Here is a 26,791-nt window from a genome sequence, read left to right as displayed (position 1 = left end):
AAATATGATATACAGCATACCGAATTACAAACCTGATCTTCTGTACAAATCTTCGTAATTTCGTCTGTATGAGTCTTCTTGGATTTTTTCTGTTTTCGCCCAGAATTCTTTTTCATCTTTGGTGATAGAGTTCTTTTTAAACTGAGAAATAAGCCTTTTCTTCTCTAATTCTAAAATCTCATTTACATTATGGAAGTCAGCCATCTAAAATGGACCCGGAAAAATAAGACAAAAATTCTTCAAAAATATTAATCGTGGCATCATTTTCTCATATAATATTACAAAAATTAAAAACAAATGTCTTATATAATTTTAAATTAATTGTTTTAAGTTGGTTTTGAATTTCCTTTGGAGTTTGGCATTTTTGTCATTTTACTTTTTACTACCTCAGTGATCAATTCTGCGTAATACAAAACTTTACACTAAGTCCATTTGGAATTTGATCTGATTGATATTTCAGTCTTAAATACATGATTTATTTTATAAGTTGTTATTGGCTTTGAACCAGCTGTCAGTAACTGCGAGTACTCTCAGATCTGTACTTTGTGCCTTTTTTGTTGTGAGAGACGTATAAATATCCTTCCACGTCCGGTCTGTGTTTTGGTTTGATGTCTTTCTGTTTTGTATCGATCTGATGAGTTAAACCCTTTTTAACTGATTTTTATAGTTCGGTACTTATGTTGTGCTGTTACACCACTGTCTCAGGTTAGGGGAGGGTTGAGCGTTCACAAACATGTTTAACCCCACCACATGCTTTATGTGCCTGTCCCAAGCCAGGACAGGAGCCTATAGTTCAGTGGTTGTCGTTGGTTCATGTCTGTCATATTTGTTTTTCGTAAATTGCTATGTTATAAATTAGTAGAAAAACAAAGGATGTGGGGAATCTATCCATAACTCAAAATAAGTACATGCACATTACACAATCCAACTAACAGGCATTAGTTTTCTCAGTTAAATTGTTTCATATTTAAAATGTGGGGCCTTTTGATAGCGGACTATACAGTATGGGTTTGTCTCATTGTTGAAGGCCGTACCGTTGCCAATAATTGCTTACATCCACTTCATGTTTCTAGTCTTCACCCCTAATTTTATGTAAACTTCATGTACAAAGTGTTTTTGTTAATAAAATGCAATCCTGCTAAGGATACGGTTGGACACGAGTAGGATTTAAAGATTCATTTCCTTGAAGATAACAAGAGTCTCGGTGGAGATCGTCCTAAACTTAATTAAAGTATTGCTAAATAAATTATTATAATACTACAGGGATTTTATTTAGATTAATGATTTTTGTAATGTTTCTCACGGTATTTTTCTATTTAACAGTTTTAGCACTATTTTTGACTTTTAACTGATTGACCTTTAATTTTTGGTGAACATATGGAATTCATGTCTGTTATGCTGTTGCTTCAAGTTGCATCGTTCTACATAAGCGTGAAAAAAATACCCGCTGCAAATCATGTTAAATTGAGTAACATACCTTCATTGCAATTATCTGTCCTATTCACAATAAAGACTCCAGTAATACTTTGCAAACAAATTCTTATAGAAATATACAACGATCCGTGTGTCAATCTGTGTCGATCCTTTACAACGTTAAAGACGTTGCCATTGGCGTAACTGTGACGTTATTTATATTGTTCTATATGTACTTCCGAAAAGTAACCGAAACTGCACAAAACACGCTACATAAATAAATCATTGAAACTTCTTTATCATTGTCCGGTACTTCAGTTAAGTTATTTGAAAATATAAATCACGGACAATGAGAGGCGAAATGTACAAACACAAGTGTACCATCTTACGGTGTTTATATTTCACAACTCGTTCGCTAATATATGCCCGTGTCTGTTGTAACGTTTCACAGATATAAAGATTTGGTTTTGAAGTTTGGTTGTACCTGTAGAAAACTTATTTCAAACGGGATTGCACATCCTCATTTTTACGGCAATATTGTTTACCGTGCACGGAAATTTAGAAACGATCCTGGTAAACTTATCGATCCTTTAAATAAACTTGTTCTAAAAGGTTACCAATTCAACATTGTAATTAGAACATTAAGTATTGTTTTTATTGGTACTAATATTGATTTTTGGGTAAATTAAAAGCAAACGAAATATTATTGCGTAAACCCCTGAGGGTTTACGCAGTATATACATATACACATTCATGGCTCTACAATCTGTCGATACCTGTATCTTGACATTGCACAAAGTCATGTTTTTCTCTGACTGTTTATGACGTCTTTACACTAAATCCATTGGATGTTGGATGTGTACGGATTGATAATTTAGTCTTAGATGCATGCATTTTTTTATTAGTTGTAAGTGGCTTTGAACTAGCTGTCAGTAACTGTGAGTACTCTCAGATATGTACTTAGTGTCTTTTTGTTGTTTGGATGTACAAGTGGCTGGCCATGTCCACTTGTATTTGTAGTATTTGTATTTTTATCCACCTGATGAGTTAAGCCTCTTTCAACTGATTTTTATAGTTCGTTCTTATGTTGTACTGTTACACCACTGTCCCAGGTTAGGGGGAGGGTTGGGATCCCGCTAACATGTTTAACCCCGCCACATTATGTATGTATGTGCCTGTCCCAAGTCAGGATCCTGTAATTCAGTGGTTGTCGTTTGTTTATGTGTTACATATTTGTTATTCGTTCATTTTTTGTACATAAATTAGGCCGTTAGTTTTCTCGTTTGAATTGTTTTACATTGTCATTTCGGGGCATTTTATAGCTGACTGTGCAGTATGGGCTTTGCTCATTGTTGAAGGCCGTACGGTGACCTATAGTTGTTAATTTCTGTGTCATTTGGTCTCTTGTGGAGAGTTGTCTCATTGGCAATCATACCACATCTTCTTTTTTATATTTATTTGTCATGTTGTTTATATGTTCTCCCCAAGCAGTGATCTATGATCTAAGATAATCAACAACGCAATTTCTGCGTACCTTGTATTCAATTTCATTAATTGGAAAATGCATTGCCTTGTATCGTTTGTTTTGTTGCCCGTTTAACTTTCTAGTTACCATAAACATTGCAAAACAGAAGTGAATACCAGATATCAATGTTCTTTTCGACATATAACATTGTTATTGCTACATACACGGGTAGTAACCTCGTCATATCGAGAAGCGTTTAGTACAGTGATTTTGTCATAGTTTGGTTAAGATGAACACGGTTGTGTTAAGTTACTTCCGCGAACGATTGCCTCAGTTCTATTCAAATGAGCAAATAAAAAGCAAATAAGATGTTTTAATTTGCATTGTTATCTAAACGATCTACATTGGAATTGTTGTTTTCAAGAAACTAACGCAGAATAAGCAAACTATCGAAATTTTTATGGTTTGGTTAAGTTATGACATGGTTCGGTTAAGTGTCTAGAAATTCGTCATGGTTTTGATCAAGTTTGTCATGGTGAAGACCTGTTGGTGACCTTCTGCTGTTGTCTGTTCTATGGTCGGGTTGTTGTCTCTTTGACACATTCCCCATTTCCATTCTCAATTTTATTTAGATCCAAATTAATATGTATGTGTTTCAGCTCAATATTGATAGTTTGTTTAAAAACGCTTGTAATTAAACGAAGTTACACAATTTACCAACTGACTAAGAAGAAATCTGAGGTTACTACCCGTGACATATATAATTAACAAACAGAGACACTTGTTATCTTCTTCTTCTTTTTCTTCTTCCAAGCTAAAAGTTGCGCATAATTAAAAACTGGTTAAAACGATATTGCTGATATGGTTGTTTAGTGGTATTGGCTAATTGAAACTTGAATATCTCAATTGACTTTATTCTTGCGATATCCGGAGGCAGTTTGTTCCAGTCCTTGATGCTGTTTACGAAGGAACACTTTCTACAGTCTTTTTGTAGCTGGTTGTAATAAGTATGTATGATTTCCTGTGCGACTGGTTTGTGTAAGTATATATTCTTGTCTACGGCTACCAAGCCGTTTGTTATTTTGTAACATATATCCAATGATAAGTCGTGCTTCTTTATGCCTCGATTGCAAGCTTTTCCATCCCGGTTAATTTATCATGTTGCTGACACTGGGTCTATTTCTTAAATGTAGGACAGAAAGCTACAGGACAAAATGTGACAATTTCGTTTCGAGATTATTTTTCCTTAAATAAGAAAACGCTAATTTTTAAAAACAATTTTGTTTTCTCTTGAAATATGATATATAAAGCAATTTTGTAAACAAAAATGTATTCTAAAAAGTCAATAATGATCAAATAATGGTTAGGAATTTGTCAAAGTAACAAGGCTTCATGGTGCCAAAAAATATATCCTTAGCATGATTTGAATTTGACAATCTTCATTTATGAAGATTTATGAACAGTTTCCTTAACTGAAAACATAAATAAATGTAATAACAAGTTGCTTTCTTAAAAAAAAGAAAAGCAAGACGTGAACTAAGGCCGCTGACTGGTCACAAAAGATTGTTGCTGAATATTTGTTTGTGTTTGAATTGAAATAATTGACTGTGAATAGAAGAAGATAATGATGAATAAACTACCTTTATCTAAATTATGTAATAGTGTGTACATTCTTGCACAAGTCAGTTGAAAGCAATGTTGGATAGTTGTGAATAGAAAAGTGTATATACAGCTACTATTTGAATATACATTTTAAAGCTCGACTATTTCATTTATTACTTGGGATTGTACATCATTTTTTCAAAACTTTTTAGTAAAGTCACTTGTATATATATATTAATCACCTACGCAATATTTCACAGTCAGGAATTCCACCCTTTTATTGTGTACAATAAGTTTTTTTATCCCACGCACCTGTACTATATTTTTGCAAGCCAAAATGGCGGCCACCTTATGAGTTCAAAACAATTTGAGTTTGGTACCCCTTTTAACTTAGACTAGCATAGCTGTCGTGATCTTATCATCAAGTGAAACAATTAAATGAACTTTCGAAAATACTTTTATATTCACTTAGAACAATTTTTTACCGGCAGTGCTAGCCTGTACTCCTGATGAACTTTTAATGCAGAAGTCATACTTTTTACGATATTAGAACATTGTTATCGTCACGTTAGTTTTTTATGAACTTTTTATCAATGCCAAAATAGTTTTTATTAACTTTTTATAAACAACCTATGAACTTTTAACTTCAACCCATAAAGTAAAGTTATCCGTACTTGTATTCAATACTTGGTATCATCATCATGTCACACCTGTCAATTCGATCAAGGAGGACTCGTAGACCAGCACAAGTCTTTACACCCTCAAGGCTCCAACTGTGTGTAGAAAGTAAAAGTGAAAATATATGTACAAAAACTTACGCACTGAACAAAAAGAAAGCACTGAAAAAGAAAATTGAAGCTTCTGATAGGGAATTCTCAGTAGTTGCGATTGTAAAAAAGGGCAATTTAGTTATTGAATGTGATGCTGGATTATTTGAGGTTTTCAAAATAGAACTTTGTAGACATTTTAACGATCCGCCTTGCTCAAAAGTTCACTCTATAACTAAAACTATTGATGAAGAAGGTCTGACAGTGGAAGAAAATATCTCTGTTAAACTAGTCAACCAAAAAAGACAACTGTATAAAATCAATCTCTATAACACAACATCTCGTATTCTTGTCAATGGCTCACAGTTCTTAGAGTTCGTGAAGGTGGACCTACCAAAAGTGTTAGAGACTCTGGATAAAAATCCACTACTTAAGGAAATAAATGAAAGTATCAGAAGTGCATGTCTAGCAGGTCTCTCTCAATTAGAAACACCAACAAACCCTAATATTGGTCATGATACACAGCCTGAGGGAAACTGGGGAATCACTTCACAAAAATTAAATAAACTGTCAATTTCTGATATATCTTATAACGTATTAACTGAAGATCTCCAATGTGATCATATTCGAGGACCCCCACTCGACTCTCAATCGGTACCTGAAACTCCAGATGTCAGTGGTGAAGAAATGTGTTCCTTATCTGTAAACACGTCGCCTATAGACATAGATTTACTTCGAGATACAAACTCTGACCTTATATTTTCTAACGACAATCATGTCCTGCTTTCTCCAACAATCTCTGAACTAGCAAAGGATAACGATAATACACTTATTTATGAAAGTCATGGTACTGATGTTACTATATCTGAGCCTAATGCAAGACCAAGTCATTGCAATGTCAACCAACCGTTACATATTGCATCACCAATGCCAGCCATTGAAAACTCGGAACTCACTATTCTTGAACAACAGCTAAAAAAGAAGGAAAAAGAGTTAGAAAAATGGGAAAAAGAACTGAAAGAACGAGAATACGACCAAAAAGCAGTTGCAAAACAATTAGCTCTATCTCGTTCAAAAATCTTAGCATTGGAAAAAACTGTGACTGATCTAGATCATTCAAATAGATTACTCAAATCCCGTTTTCTAATAGAACAAAACAAAAACCAAGAAAATCGATCCAATGAAACATCTATGAACTCTAGTCCGTTGTTAAATCAAGATCATACCTATATGTCATCTCAATATTCAGCAAGTCATAATTTTAAAAACTCAGACATTCAAACTCAAAAGCTACTTGATACTCAAATGGAATTTCTGCGAATGCAAGCTACTCAGTCCGAAAGACTGTATGAATTTATGTCCAGAATTTGCTCTCTGGAAGTAGAGAAGGTTACAATGAAGCACGAAATTGAAAAGATAAACAATAAACTTTTAGCATCAAATAACTTTAACTTAGCTCAACAAAATGTACATTAAGCTCAACCCCATATGAGTCAGTATTTTAACATGGGGAAACCTCCAACTACTGTACCAGTAACTCATCCTCAGCAGTTTGCACCTACTCTAGACACCTCTGTTGTACGACCATATTTTGTACATCTTCCAACAGCTCAACCTAGACCAGCGCAAGTCTTCCAAATGCCCACCAACCAAAATTTTGGCCCTACAACAAGGAACCATTCACAATTCAACTCTACGTATAACAACAACAATATAAGACCACAGGGAACTCATGTAGGGGCAAAAGCCCATAGTAAGAAGCAAGATACGAACTTAAAAATCACTAAGAACATGCCCGAGAAAACTGAACATTTGTCAATAAATAACACTCCAAACAACACGATAGTGAGCGCAGTAGATGCGGAATGTGAAACTTTACCCACGAATCATTTTTTAGAGAAAGGCCAAACATCAAATCACCCGCCCAGAACTCCAGGAACACACATAAACAATTGAGTTTTACAACACTGAACATTGAGTGCTTTACATCCAATAAGGCATATTTATTAACTTTAATGAAAACCAATTCAATAATTGCCATTCAGGAACATTTTCTGTATAATTGCGAAAAATCAAAATTGGAGAAATTCTGTTCTGAAAATAATTTGAGTTGTCTTATAAAGTGTATTGATGATACAGATCCAATTTCTAATTATGCAAAACCGCGAGGTATGGCAGGTACAGCAATGTTATGGTCAAATCAAATAACAGAGAAAATTACTGTTCTGAATGAGGGGAGTCATAGAGTAAGTGCAGTGACACTTAGTGATGATATTTTAGATTTTAATTTGTATTGTGTTTATATGCCATGTCATAATTATTCAATGGACTTATTTGAAAGTACTTTGGACGAACTAGGTGAAACTATGACAAAGTATAGTAACTCAGTAACTATAATATTAGGTGACATGAATGCCAGTGAGTATAGGTCAAAGGGTTATCGCCAAGATAAAGCTTAAAGTCATTTTTGGACGAGAAACATCTGTCCGTGCCAAAGGACTACCCAGAAGACCATACTTATTACCACCATAGTGGGAAACAATCCTCCCAGATTGACTATATACTCATATCCTCAACTCAAATAAATAAAATCTCAGAAATAAAAGTCTTGATGGATGAACCGCTTAACACCTCATCTCATAGGTCAGTGCAGGCAACCTTGTCATGTTTCTTTTCTACAAAAACTACTAAGTCTGGAAAATCGATTGCAACACTGAAGAAAGTGAACTGGAAAAAACTTGATCATGAAAAATATGAACAATTACTTCAACAGAGACTAAGCTATATGTTTATTGATAACAGTATTTTCTCATTTATCGAAATGAGCTGTGAAGAACTTTTTAATATCTTGACTACAACTGCCTTTGAATGTGCACCAACAATATCTGTTGGAAAAAGGAAACGCTCATGGAATTCTGCGCTGCAACAACTCTGTAAACAAAGCAAGGATGCACATTGGAAATGGAAGGCCATTGGATGTCCGTCTAACAAAAACGACCCTGTAAACAAAAAACGTTTAGATATGAAAAGAGAACTTAGAAAACTTCAAAGACAATTGAATGCTGAAGAGCGACATTCTCTCTATCAGAACATTATGAATGCTCACTCTGGTGACAATGCCACATTCTATAAAATTATTCGTCAGAGGCAGAGTGGAAAACGCCTACTTGACTGTCTGATTATTGATGATGTTCATTTTGATACACCTGATCTTATTCGTGAGGCGTAGACAAATTATTTCACTGAATTATCTACTCCTTCGGAAAAACCGCAGAATCAACAGTACCGTACTCAAGTTGAGCTAGACCGTATTTTGCTTCAAGACATATTTGAACATGAAGATGAAAAAACTATTGAATTTGATATTGAAACAATTCAAAAATGTATTTAAAAAATGAAAACTGGAAAAGCTACTGACCAATTTGGAATTTCTGCTGAACATTTTAAATATGGAGGTGAAAAAACAGCCAAAATACTTACAAACTTGATAAATGAAGCATTCAAATTTAAGCGTGTACCACAGTGTTTCAAAGAAGGTATTGTTTCACCATTGTTCAAAGGTCATGGAAAACCTATCTGCCTACCAAAATCTTATCGACGTATTATAATTTCTCCTGTTATGGGAAAACTGATGGAATCGGTACATCTTTATTTAGAGGAACCTAAACTACTAAAGGTACAGAGCAGACTTCAACGTGGCTTTACTGCTGGGGTCAATCCTACATTTGCAGCACTTCCCCTTACTGAGGCAATCATAGAAGCAAAAGAATTAGGACAAACACTATATACTACTTTTGTCGATGCGTCATCCGCTTTTGATGTTGTTTGGCATGCCTCTCTGCTAAAAAGGATATTTCAAAGTGGAATTTCTGGACAAAGTTGGCAAATCTTAAATGATTGGTACACAAATATGAACTCTGCAGTCCGCTGGGAAGGCAAGTTATCTACATCGTTTGCTGAACTCCAAGGCGTCCGTCAAGTCAGCGTATGGTCACCTTCCGTCTACAAACTTTTCGTTAATCCACTAATAAAGAAGTTAGAAAGTGACAGTTTGGGTTTTAAAATTGGAAATGTTTTTGTGGGTACTCCAATGTGTGCAGACGATCTGCTACTTGTCTCCTCCAAACCTGATGAACTCCAGTCTATGATAAACTATACTTCCCATTTTGCAGAGACAGAAGAGTATAAGTTAGTAAGGAAAAAACTAAAGTTATGATATGGAACTCGTCTTTAAATTGCAACCTTTGGAATCAAATGGAAAAGTTCCACATTGGCTCAGAAGCATTAGAAACTGTAGAAAATTATAAACATATAGGAATTGATAGAGACTCTCGTGAAGTAGAGGCAACAAGGACAATTGTTGAAAATCGTCTAAAAACTGCAAGACAGACGTCTTACGCACTTATGGGCTCAGGACTGCATGGTTTAAATGGACTTAACCCAGAGGTGTCATGTAAACTCTGGTCAACATATGTGGTTCCACGTTTGATATTTGGACTGGAAATAGTAAATCTTAGTGCTAAAGATATTTCCCGCTTGGATATCTTCTGTAATATTTTTCTGGAACAAATTCAAAATCTTCCCGCTAGAGCCTCCAACGCTGGAGCTTATCTACTTCTAGGTCAATTACCTATCATTGTACATCTACATAAAAAGATCCTGATAACGTTTGGTACCATAGCTAGAAACGACTCTGTTGAAAATGATCTTGCTAAACGTCAACTGTCTACAAAAGGAAAAAATTCAAAAAGCTGGTTTATAAGGGCTGACAAGATTTTGAAACAATATAATTTACCGTGTGCCTCAGAGGTTTTACTTAAACCAGAGACAAAATACAAGTGGAAAATGAAAGTAAAGAAGTCTGTTGATGGCTTCTGGTCCGAAAAACTGTTTACTGAAGCCAAATCAAAACCGTCATTACGGTACTTGAATATCAAAAACTGTAAAATTGGTGCTGTTAATTCTATATGGAAGAGTGCAGGCTCGGAACAAATGTGTATACGTAAAGCCTGTTATAAGACCAAAACGCTTTTGGATACATACATTCTACAGCACCACCGCTCAAAATTTTCAAATGGTCAAAAAACTTCAATTTGTCCACTATGTGAGGAAGGAACTGAAAATTTAGAACATTTTCATGTCGTGTGCTCTACCTTAACAAGTATTAGAGACATTTTTATCTCAAAACTTTATACAGTCGTTGTATCAAAGATTGGAACTGCTGCATGGTCTGTCATATGTGTTAGCAACTCAAAAATGGTAAAATTAATCTTGGACTGTAGTCTTTTCGATTGGTACTATGTGTTAGAGAAAAATGACATTAATTTGGTGGAATCAATTACAAGAAGTCTGTGTTATTCTCTTCATGAAAAACGTAGTGCTCTCCTTGAAAGTAAATAAAACATTTATAAGTTGTAAGGTTTACCAAACTCATAGCCATAGGTTGTAAATAGATAAAATTGTTTAAAAAATAATGTATAGTGACTGGAAACAGACTGTAAATATAGTGAAACAAAATTTTACTGGATGAACTCCAGGTTCTCCTGATAGAGGAGGGATTTACAGAAGGTAACAGGTCTATCCGCTTCGATATTTGTAACGTTACATGTAACGTTTGATCAGTAAAAATATAGAAAATCTGCTATTATACTGTAAAGTAATTGGAACTGATTTTTTTTCTAAATTCTAAGATGCCCTTACTGCAGTGACGTCATTTAGAACTGTTCTACAGTCCTGACTGATTTAGTCAGTTCTGCTGACAGTTCTACGGTTAGAACTGATTTGGACAGTTCTACCTAGAACAGTTTTAGACAGTTCTACCCTAGAACTGATCCTGACAGTTCTACCTAGAACTGATTTAGTCAGTTCTACCTAGAACTGATTCTGACAGTTCTACTTAGAACAGTTCTAGGGTAGAACTGTTCTAGGTAGAACTGTTCTAGGACAGTTTAGAACAGTTCTATGACAGATTATTCTGACAGTTCTAATGAGAGGTTAGAAGTTATCTCCACTGTATGTACAAATACCCGGCCACGTCCACTTGTATGTGTAGTATTTTTATTTTTATCCATCTGATGAGTTAAGCCTCTTTCAACTGATTTTTATAGTTCGTTCTTATGTTGTACTGTTACACCACTGTCCCATGTTAGGGGGAGGGTTTTGATCTCGCTTACATGTTTAACCCCGCCACATTCTGTATGTATGTGCCAGTCCCAAGTCAGGAGCCTGTAATTCAGTGGTTGTCGTTTGTTTATGTGTTACATATTTGTTTTTCGTTCATTTTTGTACATAAATTAGGCCGTTAGTTTTCTCGTTTGAATTGTTTTACATTGTCATTTCGGGGCCTTTTATAGCTGACTGTGCGGTATGGGCTTTGCTCATTGTTGAAGGCCGTACGGTGACCTATAGTTGTCAATTTCTGTGTCATTTGGTCTCTTGTGAAGAGTTGTCTCATTGGCAATCATACCACATCTTCTTTTTTTATATTTGCCGGATTGTTGAAATATACAATGTCACGTGGTAGCCTATCCATAGAGGGAACGTATCAAAGACATAAATAACTACCTGTATAAATGATGGAAAATTTTCGAGACGTTCCGAGAATCGTGATTCCGAGGATATCGAGTGGCCCATAGACACTTTCAAAACTCGCCAATGTATATATATATGGCTATATATATATGTTCCTGAGTATAGGCATGATCTTTTTTTAATCAAATGACAAATTTTACAACTAGAAAATTAAAAAAATCGATGTATTTTACTTTTGATGTATTTATAAAAATAATTATGTCAAAACATTGAGAAACTAAAAATTATTAAGTCAGTGATATATGTATTGTATTACAGTATTTTAATTTTTCTCTATATTCTTTATATTTGTTTTTTTAATCATTTTCTTGTCTTTTTTATTTTCTTGACCATAATTCTTTAGTCTGTAAACCACAACCGGACCCCAGAGCTCTAATCCGACCTTAGATATCAACACAAACGGAGTCACTTTTGAAGGAAATGATTGAATTACAGTATGTTCACGCTTTGCTTACAAGTCTTTGTTAGCGGAAGATGCAGACGAATGTAGGACAGAAAGTCACTGGACAAAAAGTCACAATTCTTTTTTTAATTTTTCTTGAAGATTATATTTAAGGCAATTTTGTAAACAAACTATATTTAAAAAGAAACCAACAATGTTGGAATAACTGTTAAGAAAACATCTTGTCAAAGTGGCTTTGTACTTAAATGGCTTCATGGTGCCAAGAAATATATCCTTGGCATGATTAAAATTTGAAAAATCTTCATTTATCAAGGCTTATTAACCATTTCCTAAACTGTAAAATGAATATATGTAGTAAAAAGGAATGATTTCAAGAACTTTCTCGTATATTTTCTAAAAATTATAAACAAATTCCTTGTGATTTTTTGTCCTGTGACTTTTTGTCCTATCAAATTTGTGATTTTTTGTCCTGTGACTGTCTGTCCGTTTACCGATACAGGCACAGGATCTGTATTTCAAATAGATTGAAAGGAAATGCTGACTGTTCCGAAACCCTTTCGGTTGTTCTCCGTCGGTTCTCTAACGAGGTTCGTAATGCTTAATTCTTAGCTTTCTATATATAGTATAGAAATAAGGAGATGGGATATGAATGCCAATGAGACAACTATCCAACAAAGTTCAAATAAAGTGGATGTAAGCAGTTATAGACAACCGTACGGCCTTCAACAATGAGAAAAACCAATACCGTATAGTGGCCATAAAAGGCCCCGACATGAAATATATGAAACAATTCAAAGGAGAAAACTAGCGGCCTAATTTATAACAAAATAATTAACGAAAATAAAATATGACAGACATGAACCAACGATAACCACTGAACTACAGGCTCCCGACTTGGGACACGCACATAAAGAATGTGACAGGGTTAAACATGTTTGTGAGCGCCCAACCCATCCCCTAACCTGGGACAGTGCATGGTGTTACATCACAACATAAGAACAAACTATGAAAATCAGGAGAAAAGATCTTAACTCATCAGATCGATAATAAGCAGAAAACATCAAACAAAAACACAGACCATGCAGACGTGGCAGTGTATTTATACATCCCTAACAAAAAAAGTACAAATCTGAGAATACTCGCAGTTACTGACAGTTAATTCAAATAAAGACTAATAAAATAAATCACGACGGGTGCCACATGTGGAACAGGATCTACTTACCTTTCCGGATCAACTGAGATCACCCCCAGTTTTTGGTGGAGTTCGTGTTGCTCAGTCGTTGGTTTTCTATGTTGTGTCTTGTGTACTATTGCAGTTTGTTTGTCTTTTTCTTTGGCGTTGTCCGTTTATTTTCGACTTGTGAATTTGAATGTCTCTTTAGTATCTATCCTCTCTCTTTTATTATTGTTGGTCTAACTTAAACTATTTAACTTTAAAGACATAGTCGTAAATCCAGTCGTTTCTCCGAATTTCGTTGTCCTGTACAAACACCATGAGTCTTCAGATTTTATATCAAGGAAATAAATACCATAATATATACTTTTATTTATTTTATTTGGATTGTTCGAATTATTATGATATCAATTATTTTGATTTGAATTTTGATTTGAAATTTAACAGACAATTCCGTTAAATTTGCGGCTTAGTAATATAGGTATCACAAAAATACTTACGACTAAGATTGGTCGTAAGTCATGGACAATTCAGTATACTTACGATCAATCTTAGTCGTAAGTTTTTTTGTGAAACCGACTTATGATAGTAAAAATATAAAGCTTAAAATATTTGTTCTCGTTCTGAACATGCATGAAATATTTAATTGCCAATGGAGTTAAAACAAACCACAAGTAATCAATCAATGAAACACTAGTTCTTAGAATGTAGAAATCTAAAATTTGGAATTCTTGAGTTTTGGAGATAAAAATGTGCTAATTTAATTATCGTCCAAAAATTGCAGGATTGTGTGTTAAAAATTAGCAACATCAATTAACGTTAATTGGTTAAACATGTTCATTAGCGGACTCTCCAAGAGTTGGGATGCAAACAAAATATGACACAGCGGATGCTAGATTTATAAGTAAATTTTGGGCATCGAAAAATATAGTCGTAAAGTTTAATATTTAATGTTTCTTGTATTTTTTGCACACATAAGTTTCAAAATCGAGAAGTTCATGAAACCTATGGGAATTTGAATACTTCTATAAATTATGAAACTGATAGCATCCTGGTAATCATATGATATCTCTTGGTTCAACTTTGTTTCATTTCTGAAAATAATGTCCTTTAAGACTATACATTACTACTGAAACAAGTATGAAACAACATTGCACAGCAGTAGAGTGTACTGGGATTTTGGGATAGCAGAGTTTGTATGAGGGTCTCCGTGGATTGGGAGGGGGAGGGGGAGGGTCCTATATCTAGTTTGTGAGTTTCAGAAATATTGAACACTTTTAAAAAAGGCTCTGACTTGATATGAATTCATGAAAACTGACCGTACCTATATTACATACGTGTTTTGTATAATCTAAACCAAATTAGTTTAATTTGTGTCTGACAGACAATACACAACATACTACTTCCAATAAGATTTAATTTCTGATTTCAAACTTTTGAACGTGGGTTCTTCGTGTTCACCTTTTGGCTAAATTAATGCTCTAAAACTTTTTTTTTAATTTCAATATAGATTTTGATAAATTTAGGAGCTTTTTGGAGGAAGACTGTTTTTTTTTTTGTTGGTTTTTTGGCAGATATTTTATTTCTTGTCCTCCCAACGTATAGCAACAAATTAGCTGAAATGATTAATAAAGCATGCAAACATGTCACAACCGGACCTAACCAGAAATAAGATGCTATAATCTGCCATAGATTAGACCATTGATCGAAGTATTATATTATTGTCATTATACTAATACTTCCAGGAGGATCGGGTGGATGTGTTAATCAATTGAAGTGAGAAAAATCTTACTGGTAAAATCTTCTTGTGGTTATGACTGTTCAGACAACGGATGTCACAAGTGGAGGAACAACTGATTGCCTCCAAAATCAATAACGTTATTGGAGGTTCGATTCGTATTGCTCAATCCTTAGCTCTCGGTATAGTGCTTTTTTTTATACTTTGTTTCCAATTTTTGACTAATTTTCGGGGTCTTTGATAAAATAAATCCGCATAGTAAATGATATACATATGGGAAAAGTGGCAAAAGAAGGAAATATAATGCCCATGCAGTTTTGTCAGTAAAATCAGTCACAGCTAGGAAAATCGAAAATTATTGAAAATGTCATCTTAATAGAAACTCATACGACTTTCTAAGTTCGGTCTGGTACTAATACATTTATCTATTATCTATTAGTCAGGTTGGGTAGCATGAATCGAGGTTTGCCGGGTAGAAATCCGCTGTTGAAGAATGTTATATCTGTTATACGAATTGTAAATGAAACTATTCATTTACTCTGAATTAACTAATAAAGCTACATTATATGTATACATGTGATGAGTCACATACGGTGTCATTTCAATGTTTGTTTTATTGCAATCCCTCTGTCAGCTAAAAAAGTTTTAACACTGACAATTCAAAAATAATGTGTGAGAAATAATCGGATCTTGTTGTGCTAGGACTATCAGTTCCCGATGGTACAATGTGATTACTTGGCACGATTCATATGTTATTAATTCTGTCTGTTAATTTCCAGTTTATAAAATTATGTTGTTGTAAAGCTGTTCTGATCTATCAATCTATCAGTATGGTTGGCAACTCATTCATGTAGACATAGAGCCCACGCGAAGAATTTTATATTTTGTCAGATCTAAATTCACTGGATCGTAAACTTTTTCTTATATATGTAATAATTTTAGTCTGTCTTCATGTAACCTTCTAAAAAGGATCTAAAATCGGACATGCACTCTAAATCAAAATCAAGAGATATTCCGGAATGTTAGGTCTGCGCGGAAATCGTGTTTGGAAAATTCAACACGAACGCTTACTTCCGTTTTCATTTTCTGAAAATATTCTTTTCCACTTTCAGTTTGGCAGCAGGTTTTCCAACTTGCACTGTTTGCTGTCAAGACAAAAATGGTTTCCTGTAATATAATATTGGCCGAAAACATTATAGGTATAAATACTTTACAGTAAATCATGTAATCTTGAAGTTCATTTTTTACTGGTTACAAAATTAATGACAAATTAATGTTGTGCAACAGTTTCACAAACCTGAGACTACTATATGTGTTATAGTAGTCTCAGCACAAACATCATAAAATCGAACAGTTAATTTCTCATGCTTATTTGGGACTGTTCAATTATGGTACCATAATCGGTTGATAAAATCTGTCAATGTCCTTATGTCTAAGTTATGAGACTAACTGATGTTACCACATTTAAATAAGACACTGTCAAGGATTATGAATTTATGTGGAAATGTAACGATAATAACAAAAAAGTTATTGTTACCTTAGACAGGCATGACAGGAAGGTCTATTAACATGACTGTCACAGTTATTTTCGATACGTTTTCATCTGTAACTTTCGTTTTACTCAACATATTGTTAAAATTTAAACTATAATAAAGAACACATGAACGGGATATATTTACTTACATTATTTGTAGTTTTAAAAAATAAAAAAAATTAAGAAGTAAAAAAAAATCTGCCAGACAGTTATTTTATGTTCATTGGAAATTTTGAAGTATAAGCTTTAAGAAATTATAAAATTTTATGAACTTTTATTTTGTAAACCCCAAAAAACTCTGCCAGTACAGTAGCTTATTACGTCATAAATATTGTTGAAATACGCTCAAAATCAAAATATATAAAGTTTAATATCTTCTTCAAAATGAATGTCTGGTAAACGGAAAGTTTAAAATATAAGCTTTATGAAAATATAAAAAATTTATTGACTTTTATTTTGTTAACACAAAAATCTTCCAGGACAATAGCCTATTACCATGATTACCATGATTACGTTAAAATTTCTGTATAAATTGCGAAAATTAACAACGAAATTTTTGACTATAAATGAAATAGTTTCTTTTATATTACGATTGTCTGGTATACTATTTTGATATTATTAAAAAGTAACAGACCCAATCATTAAATAAAATCAAGTGAAAAAAAAATCTGCCAGACAGTTAAATTTTAAGAAAAATATGGCAGAAAATGCAGAGAAAAGTTTACTTACAATGAAATAATTTCCCCAAAACAACTTTCTGGCATAACATTTTTGTACTATTATAAAGTTTAGGGAAAAATCATTTAAAAAATCTATAATTTAATATTTTTTTCGTCTTTTAAAGGTAAAAAAATCTGCCAGGATAGTAGCCTATTACGTTAGAAATTCGGTTGAAATTTGCTCAAAATCAAAATATAAAGTTGAATATCCTCTTCAAAATGAATGTCTGGCATGTCTGGTAAGCAAATTTTTGTTCATTGGAAAGTTTAAAATATAAGCTTTATGAAATTATAAAAAATTAGGAACTTTTATTTTGTTAACACAAAAAAAATCTGCCAGAACAGTAGCCTGTTACGAAAGAAATTTTGTTGAAATTCGCTCATAATCAATAGATAACGTAGAATATCTTCTTCAAAATGAATGTCTGGTAAGCAAATGTTTGATCATTGGAAAGTTTAGAATATAAGCTTTATGAAAATATAAAAAAAATAGGAACTTTTATTTCGTTGCCACAAAAAAAATCTGCCAGGACAGTAGCCTATTATGTCAGAAATTTTGTTGAAATTTGCTCAAAATAAATAGATAAAATTGAATATCTTCTTCAAAATGCCTGTCTGGCAATCAAATTTTTGTTCATTGGAAATTTTGAAGTATAAGCTTTAAGAAAATATAAAATTTTATGAACTTTTATTTTGTAAACCCCAAAAAACTCTGCCAGTACAGTAGCTTATTACGTCAGAAATATTGTTGAAATACGCTCAAAATCAAAATATATAAAGTTTAATATCTTCTTCAAAATGAATGTCTGGTAAACGGAAAGTTTAAAATATAAGCTTTATGAAAATATAAAAAATTTATTGACTTTTATTTCGTTAACACAAAAATCTTCCAGGACAATAGCCTATTACCATGATTACCATGATTACGTTAAAATTTCTGTATAAATTGCGAAAATTAACAACGAAATTTTTGACTATAAATGAAATAGTTTCTTTTATATTACGATTGTCTGGTATACTATTTTGATATTATTAAAAAGTAACAGACCCAATCATTAAATAAAATCAAGTGAAAAAAAAATCTGCCAGACAGTTAAATTTTAAGAAAAATATGGCAGAAAATGCAGAGAAAAGTTTACTTACAATGAAATAATTTCCCCAAAACAACTTTCTGGCATAACATTTTTGTACTATTATAAAGTTTAGGGAAAAATCATTTAAAAAATCTATAATTTAATATTTTTTTCGTCTTTTAAAGGTAAAAAAATCTGCCAGGATAGTAGCCTATTACGTTAGAAATTCGGTTGAAATTTGCTCAAAATCAAAATATAAAGTTGAATATCCTCTTCAAAATGAATGTCTGGCATGTCTGGTAAGCAAATTTTTGTTCATTGGAAAGTTTAAAATATAAGCTTTATGAAATTATAAAAAATTAGGAACTTTTATTTTGTTAACACAAAAAAAATCTGCCAGAACAGTAGCCTGTTACGAAAGAAATTTTGTTGAAATTCGCTCATAATCAATAGATAACGTAGAATATCTTCTTCAAAATGAATGTCTGGTAAGCAAATGTTTGATCATTGGAAAGTTTAGAATATAAGCTTTATGAAAATATAAAAAAAAAAGGAACTTTTATTTCGTTGCCACAAAAAAAAACTGCCAGGACAGTAGCCTATTATGTCAGAAATTTTGTTGAAATTTGCTCAAAATAAATAGATAAAATTGAATATCTTCTTCAAAATGCCTGTCTGGCAATCAAATTTTTGTTCATTGGAAATTTTGAAGTATAAGCTTTAAGAAAATATAAAATTTTATGAACTTTTATTTTGTAAACCCTAAAAAAACTCTGCCAGTACAGTAGCTTATTACGTCAGAAATATTGTTGAAATACGCTCAAAATCAAAATATATAAAGTTTAATATCTTCTTCAAAATGAATGTCTGGTAAACGGAAAGTTTAAAATATAAGCTTTATGAAAATATAAAAAATTTATTGACTTTTATTTCGTTAACACAAAAATCTTCCAGGACAATAGCCTATTACCATGATTACCATGATTACGTTAAAATTCTGTATAAATTGCGAAAATTAACAACGAAATTTTTGTCTATAAATGAAATAGTTTCTTTTATATTACGATTGTCTGGTATACTATTTTGATATTATTAAAAAGTAACAGACCCAATCATTAAATAAAATCAAGTGAAAAAAAAATCTGCCAGACAGTTAAATTTTAAGAAAAATATGGCAGAAAATGCAGAGAAAAGTTTACTTACAATGAAATAATTTCCCCAAAACAACTTTCTGGCATAACATTTTTGTACTATTATAAAGTTTAGGGAAAAATCATTTAAAAAATCTATAATTTAATATTTTTTTCGTCTTTTAAAGGTAAAAAAATCTGCCAGGATAGTAGCCTATTACGTTAGAAATTCGGTTGAAATTTGCTCAAAATCAAAATATAAAGTTGAATATCCTCTTCAAAATGAATGTCTGGCATGTCTGGTAAGCAAATTTTTGTTCATTGGAAAGTTTAAAATATAAGCTTTATGAAATTATAAAAAATTAGGAACTTTTATTTTGTTAACACAAAAAAAATCTGCCAGAACAGTAGCCTGTTACGAAAGAAATTTTGTTGAAATTCGCTCATAATCAATAGATAACGTAGAATATCTTCTTCAAAATGAATGTCTGGTAAGCAAATGTTTGATCATTGGAAAGTTTAGAATATAAGCTTTATGAAAATATAAAAAAAATAGGAACTTTTATTTCGTTGCCACAAAAAAAATCTGCCAGGACAGTAGCCTATTATGTCAGAAATTTTGTTGAAATTTGCTCAAAATAAATAGATAAAATTGAATATCTTCTTCAAAATGCCTGTCTGGCAATCAAATTTTTGTTCATTGGAAATTTTGAAGTATAAGCTTTAAGAAAATATAAAATTTTATGAACTTTTATTTTGTAAACCCTAAAAAAACTCTGCCAGTACAGTAGCTTATTACGTCAGAAATATTGTTGAAATACGCTCAAAATCAAAATATATAAAGTTTAATATCTTCTTCAAAATGAATGTCTGGTAAACGGAAAGTTTAAAATATAAGCTTTATGAAAATATAAAAAATTTATTGACTTTTATTTCGTTAACACAAAAATCTTCCAGGACAATAGCCTATTACCATGATTACGTTAAATTTCTGTATAAATTGCGAAAAAATTAACAACGAAATTTTTGACTATAAATGAAATAGTTTCTTTTATATTACGATTGTCTGGTATACTATTTTGATATTATTAAAAAGTAACGACCCAATCATTAAATAAAATCAAGAAAAAACAAATCTGCCAGGACACTAGCTTATTATGTCTTAACTTGTGAAGAAATTTGTTTAAAATCAAAATACAATGTTTAATATCTTCTTAAAAATAATTGTCTCAAATGAAATTGTTATTTCTTATTAAAGTTTTCAGTTCTACATTCAGAAATATGAAAATCAATCTATGTATTTATATATAAATCTGTCGGTACAGTAGATTATAATGTTTAGATTTTAAAGTTATCTTTATTTTTTATTGGTATTGTATTAATTGTAAATTTTGAATAGAGTCTCTGGTTTGAACAATAAATAATAAGAAATATAAAAATTTTCAATTCATGATAAGTTGATACCTCAATCTGCCCGAACAGTCGTCCTTTAGCTAAATATTTGGTTGGCACGTTCCAAACTTTACGGCAAGTCTTTTCATCTGTGTAAGAAAGGCAACATTTGGAAACATGTTTTGTGTACTGGGTTAACAGAAGGTGACACATTCCTGTGATCTGAACACATTTCTAATTAGTTAGATAGTGAATAAACACCTTTAAAAGGATTTGACACCAATTAGTGACTGCAGAGACATATATACACATGTATATATGTCTCTGGTGACTGTGAAGCTTTTATCACTGTCAAAACATAATTTACCTGACTTATAAGTTCAAATTTTGCTTCTTATTTATAATAATAAGATTAGTTTGTTGTTTTTAACATTTGTGTTATTTTATTGTATTTTATAGTTATATATATATGTATGTGTAAAAAATATGAACATAACAATAATATTTGTGTCTACCGTTACATTGCGTTATTGTTATGTTAGATTTAATAAACTTTTAATCGACTTTAGTTTTGTTGCTGAATTCTGATATACTTGATAACGATAATGATGATAATAATAATAATAATGTTGTTTTTGTTCTTAAAAAAAGTGTTCACTTCTGTGTATTTATCTGCACACTTACATTTTGTACCCTTATTTTAACTGTCAAAATACTTTGAACAATGGACATATTTATTCCCATTACCAAATTTTCTTTGGTAGAAAAATTTAAAACTTTGCGTTTGAATAAAAACTGAAAAAATATCAAGATTCAAATTTTATACAGTTATATATACGAAGGTCGCGAATAATTGATACATCAATAGCAAAGTTTGACAGCAGTGAACTAAAATATTGTGAACTTGTGTATGCATGTATCCACAGAGGATGGAATTTCGTTTCAAAATCAGATTGAATTCTTGATGAACTGTTTAAAAGAGCATGTACCATTATTAATAGTTCTAAGGGAACGACCATTTAACTTCAAAGGGGGGGGGGTTATGGTTTTTTCCTCAAAAAATATTCTGATCCCCAATTTGATGAAAAAAAAAATTGTGGTCAAGCAGATGACAAAAAAAAAAATATTCTGAATCCAGATTTTCCCCATACCTTAAAGTGTGAAATTTAAAAAAAAATAATTTGATTGATAGGGTCCAAAAGATTTTTTAATTGGGTTTTAACAATATACACATTTGTACTTAATCCTAACTAATTAACACACAAAATGAACAATGTAAGGTCTGTCAGAGTAAACAGTGTTCACTGCAGCAATATCTGTCAGGGGTAATACTTATACAAGTGTTTTTTATTTACTGGTACAGGGAAATTATTTTGGAGGTAAAGTTATATCCCTCAGAAGTTAGACATTTAGTCTTTTTTACTTATATAAGTAAAAGTCTTATTTTCTTCTTCTCTTGACTACATTGCTCTAATAATGTATTTAGTTGTCTGTCATTAATAGTTGTCTTTACTATCCCTATAAGTATAATTTCATGGACAATGAAAATCTCATTTGTCTGCTATCTTCAAAATACTGCTCACTTACAAGCCTCCAGGGAGAAATTTCTGAAGGCTATGCACAGTTACTTAACATCTCTGCGCAATAGATTTCTTTGCTTAGTTCTTGAGATAAAAGGTTGAACTCTAATTTTAAATCAATGAGTAAGACAGAAAAATTCTGTTTAGGCATGTTTTGACCTCCCAAAACTTGAGAATTTAATGGGTTGTAAAAAAAAAATTACTTGTATAAGTAAATTTTTGGAGAAGATTCAAGGGGGATATTTCAAACCTGAAAAATAAAATAAAAATCCTACAAATTTACTTAAACAAGTAAATATTACTTACATCTTCAGGTGAATAAAAATGACTTGTATAAGTATTACCACTGACTGAATATGTAGTACTATTTATAAATCCAATCTCAATATTTATATATTATTTTTCTGCTGTGAATGTTGTGTTTTTGTGATCAGATATGTATATTTTTTATAAGAATTAGAGGTAAGAAATTAAGAAAGTTTTTGCATATTTAGGCTTGTTGTATTAATTTGCTGTTAAATTATATTTGAAATTCATTTAACAAACAGTTAAAGATGAAGTCAATCCTTTGAAATAAAAAAAGTGGTTATCACAATTTTACATAAGTCGATCAGGACAAAGTTTACAGTGGTCAGGTATAAAATAATGAGATGTGCATGTGGTATAAATGCCAATGAAACAACTCTCTACCATGAGACCAAATTAAATGATGGAGATATTAGTGACTACAGGTCGATCACCATACAGCCTTACCATGGCAAGCTAGAAAATGTAAAATAGAAAAAAAAATCCATTGAGAAAATCATCGACCTGATTCAAGTTAAAGAAAACAAACAAATATAAAAATATAATATACATCAAAAATTGATATTTTTTTTTTGTATTTTAAGGAATTTGATAGCAGACTTTGAATGGTCTCTGTTGAATTATTTATATAAAAGTTATCTAGACTGGGCAACTTATAGCTGAGGTTTTAGATATTTGGGTCTTTTTAACAACCCTGCATACCAGAGGTAGCCACTTAAATGTATTGAAGATTTTACTGGGTTAACTCATGTTTATAAAACTACAACTTGTTGTTTGGTGTTTTTTCAGATCTGAGTGTATCCTGAACTGATAAATGAAGTTTAAGGCCACTGATGATATGTGTGATGGTGGAATTTATCAATCTTCTAAAGAAAGTAATACAATGATTGAATTATTGTCATCACCTAAGTCAACAGTAGGATGTATGGTAGTAAGTAACTTAAGTCGGTGAATTGTTTCACATTTTGTCATATCAGGGACTTTTATAGCTGATTATAGTATGAGTTTTGATGATTGTTGAAGGCTTTATACTACAGTGACCTATAGTTGCTTAAATCCACATTTTTTGGACTGTATTGTATAAATTTGTATCATTGGCAATCATACTACATCTCCTTATTTTTTATACGACCGCAAAAATTGAAAATTTTTTGGTCGTATATTGGTATGACGTTGGCGTCGTCGTCGTCGTCGTCGTCGTCGTCGTCGTCGTCGTCGTCTGGCGTCGTCCGGCGTCGTCCGAAGACACATTGGTTTTCGCACTCTAACTTTAGTTTAAGTGAATGGATCTCCATGAAATTTTACCATAAGGTTCAATACCACGAAAGGAAGGTTGGGATTGATTTTGGGGGTTATGGTACCAACAGTTAAGGAATTAGGGGCCAAAAAGGGGCCAAAAATAAGCATTTTTGTAATTCCAGACAATAACTTGTGTGTAAGTGTATGGATCTCTCTGACATTGTACCACAAGGTTCCATATCACAAAGGGAATGCTGTAATTGATTTTGGGGGTAATTGCCTCAAAATTTTTGGAATTAGGGGCCAAAAAAGGGGCAAAAAACAAGCATTTTTCTAGTTTCATGACAATAACTTGTGTGTAAGTGTTTGGATATTTCTGAAATTGTACTACAAGGTTCCATATCACAAAGGGAAAGCTGGAATTGAGTTTGGGGGTAATTGCCCGAAACGTTTAGGAATTGGGGGCCAAAAAGGGGCCAAAAATAAGCATTTTTCTAGTTTCCAGACAATAACTTGTGTTCAAGTGTATGGATCTCTCTGAAATTGTACTGCAAGGTACCATACCACAAAGGGAAGGCTGGGATTGAGTTTGGGGGTGATGAATCATAAGGGGGTTCAAAAAATTTGGGGGGGGGATTTTTTTCTTTTCTTTTTTTTTCTTTTTTTCCTTTTTTTTTCTTTTAAAATTTTCCATTTTAAGTTGGTTATTTCTGATTAATATTTAAAAGCAAATAATAATGATATGGTAGGAGTTACACACCAAACAGGATGTGTAAATTATTATATAATAAGTATTGTGCAATAGCAAGAAATTTTCAATTGCACAGTATTGCACAATTGCAAGAAATCTTCAATTGCACAGTATTGCGCAATAGCAAGAAATCTTCAATTGCACAGTATTGCGCAATAGCAAGAAATATCCAATAGCACAATATTGCGCAATAGCAAGAAATTGTCAATTGTACAGTATTGCACAATAGCAAGAAATATTCAATTGCACAGTATTGTGCAAAAGAAGATACTTCGTATAAATTGCTTATTTCTTGATCAATTTCAATGGGGTTTTATTCTTGAATTCTTGGGGTTCTTTAATATGCTGAATCTAACCGTGTATTAAGTTTTTGGATTTTGGGCCCCGTTTTTAAATTGGTCTACATTAAGGTCAAAAGGGTCCAAAATTAAACTTTGTTTGATTTCAACAAAAATTGAATATATGGGGTTCTTTGATATGCTGAATCTAACCATGTATTTAGATTTTTGATTTTTGGGCCCCGTTATCAACTTTGTCCACATTGAGGTCAAAAGGGTCCAAAATTAAACTTTGTTTGATTTCATCCAAAATTGAATTCTTGGGGTTCTTTGATATGCTGAATCTAACCATGTATTTAGATTTTTTATTTGTGGACCCGCTATCAAATTGGTTCATATTGAGGTCAAAAGGGTCCAAAATTAAACTTTGTTTGATTTCATCAAAAATTGAATTATTGGGGTTCTTTGATATGCCAAATCTAACTGTGTATTTAGATTTTTAATTTTGGGTCCCGTTTTTAAATTGGTCTACATTAAGGTCCAAAGGGTCCAAAATTAAACTTAGTTTGATTTTAACAAAAATTGAATTCTTGGGGTTCTTTGATATGCTGAATCTAAACATGTGTATAGAATTTTGATTATGGGCCCAGTTTTCAAGTTGGTCCAAGTTGGGGTCCAAAATTAAACTTTGTTTGATTTCAACAAAAATTGAATATATGGGGTTCTTTGATATGCTGAATCTAAACATGTATTTAGATTTTAGATTTTTGGCCCAGTTTTCAAGTTGGTCCAAATTGGGGTCCAAAATTAAACTTTGTTTGATTTCAACAAAAATTGAATATATGGGGTTCTTTGATATGCTGAATCTTACCATGTATTTAGATTTTTTATTTGTGGGCCCGCTATCAAATTGGTTCATATTGAGGTCAAAAGGGTCCAAAATTAAACTTTGTTTGATTTCATCAAAAATTTAATTATTGGGGTTCTTTGATATGCCAAATCTAACCGTGTATTTAGATTTTTAATTTTGGGTCCCGTTTTTTAAATTGGTCTACATTAAGGTCCAAAGGGTCCAAAATTAAACTTAGTTTGATTTTAACAAAATTGAATTTTTGGGGTTCTTTGATATGCTGAATCTAAACATATGTTTAGATTTTTGATTATGGGACCAGTTTTCAAGTTGGTCCAAGTTGGGGTCCATAATTAAACTTTGTTTGATTTCAACAAAAATTGAATATATGGGGTTCTTTGATATGCTGAATCTAAACATGTATTTAGATTTTTGATTTTTGGCCCAGTTTTCAAGTTGGTCCAAATTGGGGTCCAAAATTAAACTTTGTTTGATTTCAACAAAAATTGAATATATGGGGTTCTTTGATATGCTGAATCTTACCATGTATTTAGATTTTTTATTTTGTAGGCCCGCTATCAAATTGGTTCATATTGTGGTCAAAAGGGTCCAAAATTAAACTTTGTTTGATTTCATCAAAAATTGAATTATTGGGGTTCTTTGATATGCCAAATCTAAACGTGTTTTTAGATTTTTAATTTTGGGTCCCGTTTTTTAAATTGGTCTACATTAAGGTCCAAAGGGTCCAAAATTAAACTTAGTTTGATTTTAACAAAAATTGAATTC

The 26,791-nt window shown here is 32.1% G+C and overlaps 1 protein-coding gene across 1 annotated transcript in view; it reads left to right on the top strand.

Moving 5' to 3' along the window:
- Positions 1-16,219: 16,219 nt before the first annotated feature.
- The window catches only part of LOC127718009 (probable E3 ubiquitin-protein ligase bre1), a 34,130-nt gene continuing 23,558 nt past the window's right edge, over positions 16,220-26,791 (top strand). The window contains exons 1-2 of the mRNA XM_052223906.1: positions 16,220-16,352; positions 23,677-23,818. Of these exons, the coding sequence (XP_052079866.1) occupies positions 23,702-23,818 (117 nt within the window). The 5' untranslated portion in view covers positions 16,220-16,352; positions 23,677-23,701. The remainder of the gene's footprint in view (positions 16,353-23,676; positions 23,819-26,791) is intronic.

Source organism: Mytilus californianus, unplaced genomic scaffold, assembly GCF_021869535.1.
Source record: "Mytilus californianus isolate M0D057914Y unplaced genomic scaffold, xbMytCali1.0.p SCAF_10, whole genome shotgun sequence".
Taxonomy (NCBI): Eukaryota; Metazoa; Mollusca; class Bivalvia; order Mytilida; family Mytilidae; genus Mytilus; species Mytilus californianus.
This window is presented reverse-complemented; position numbering and strand designations above follow the sequence as displayed.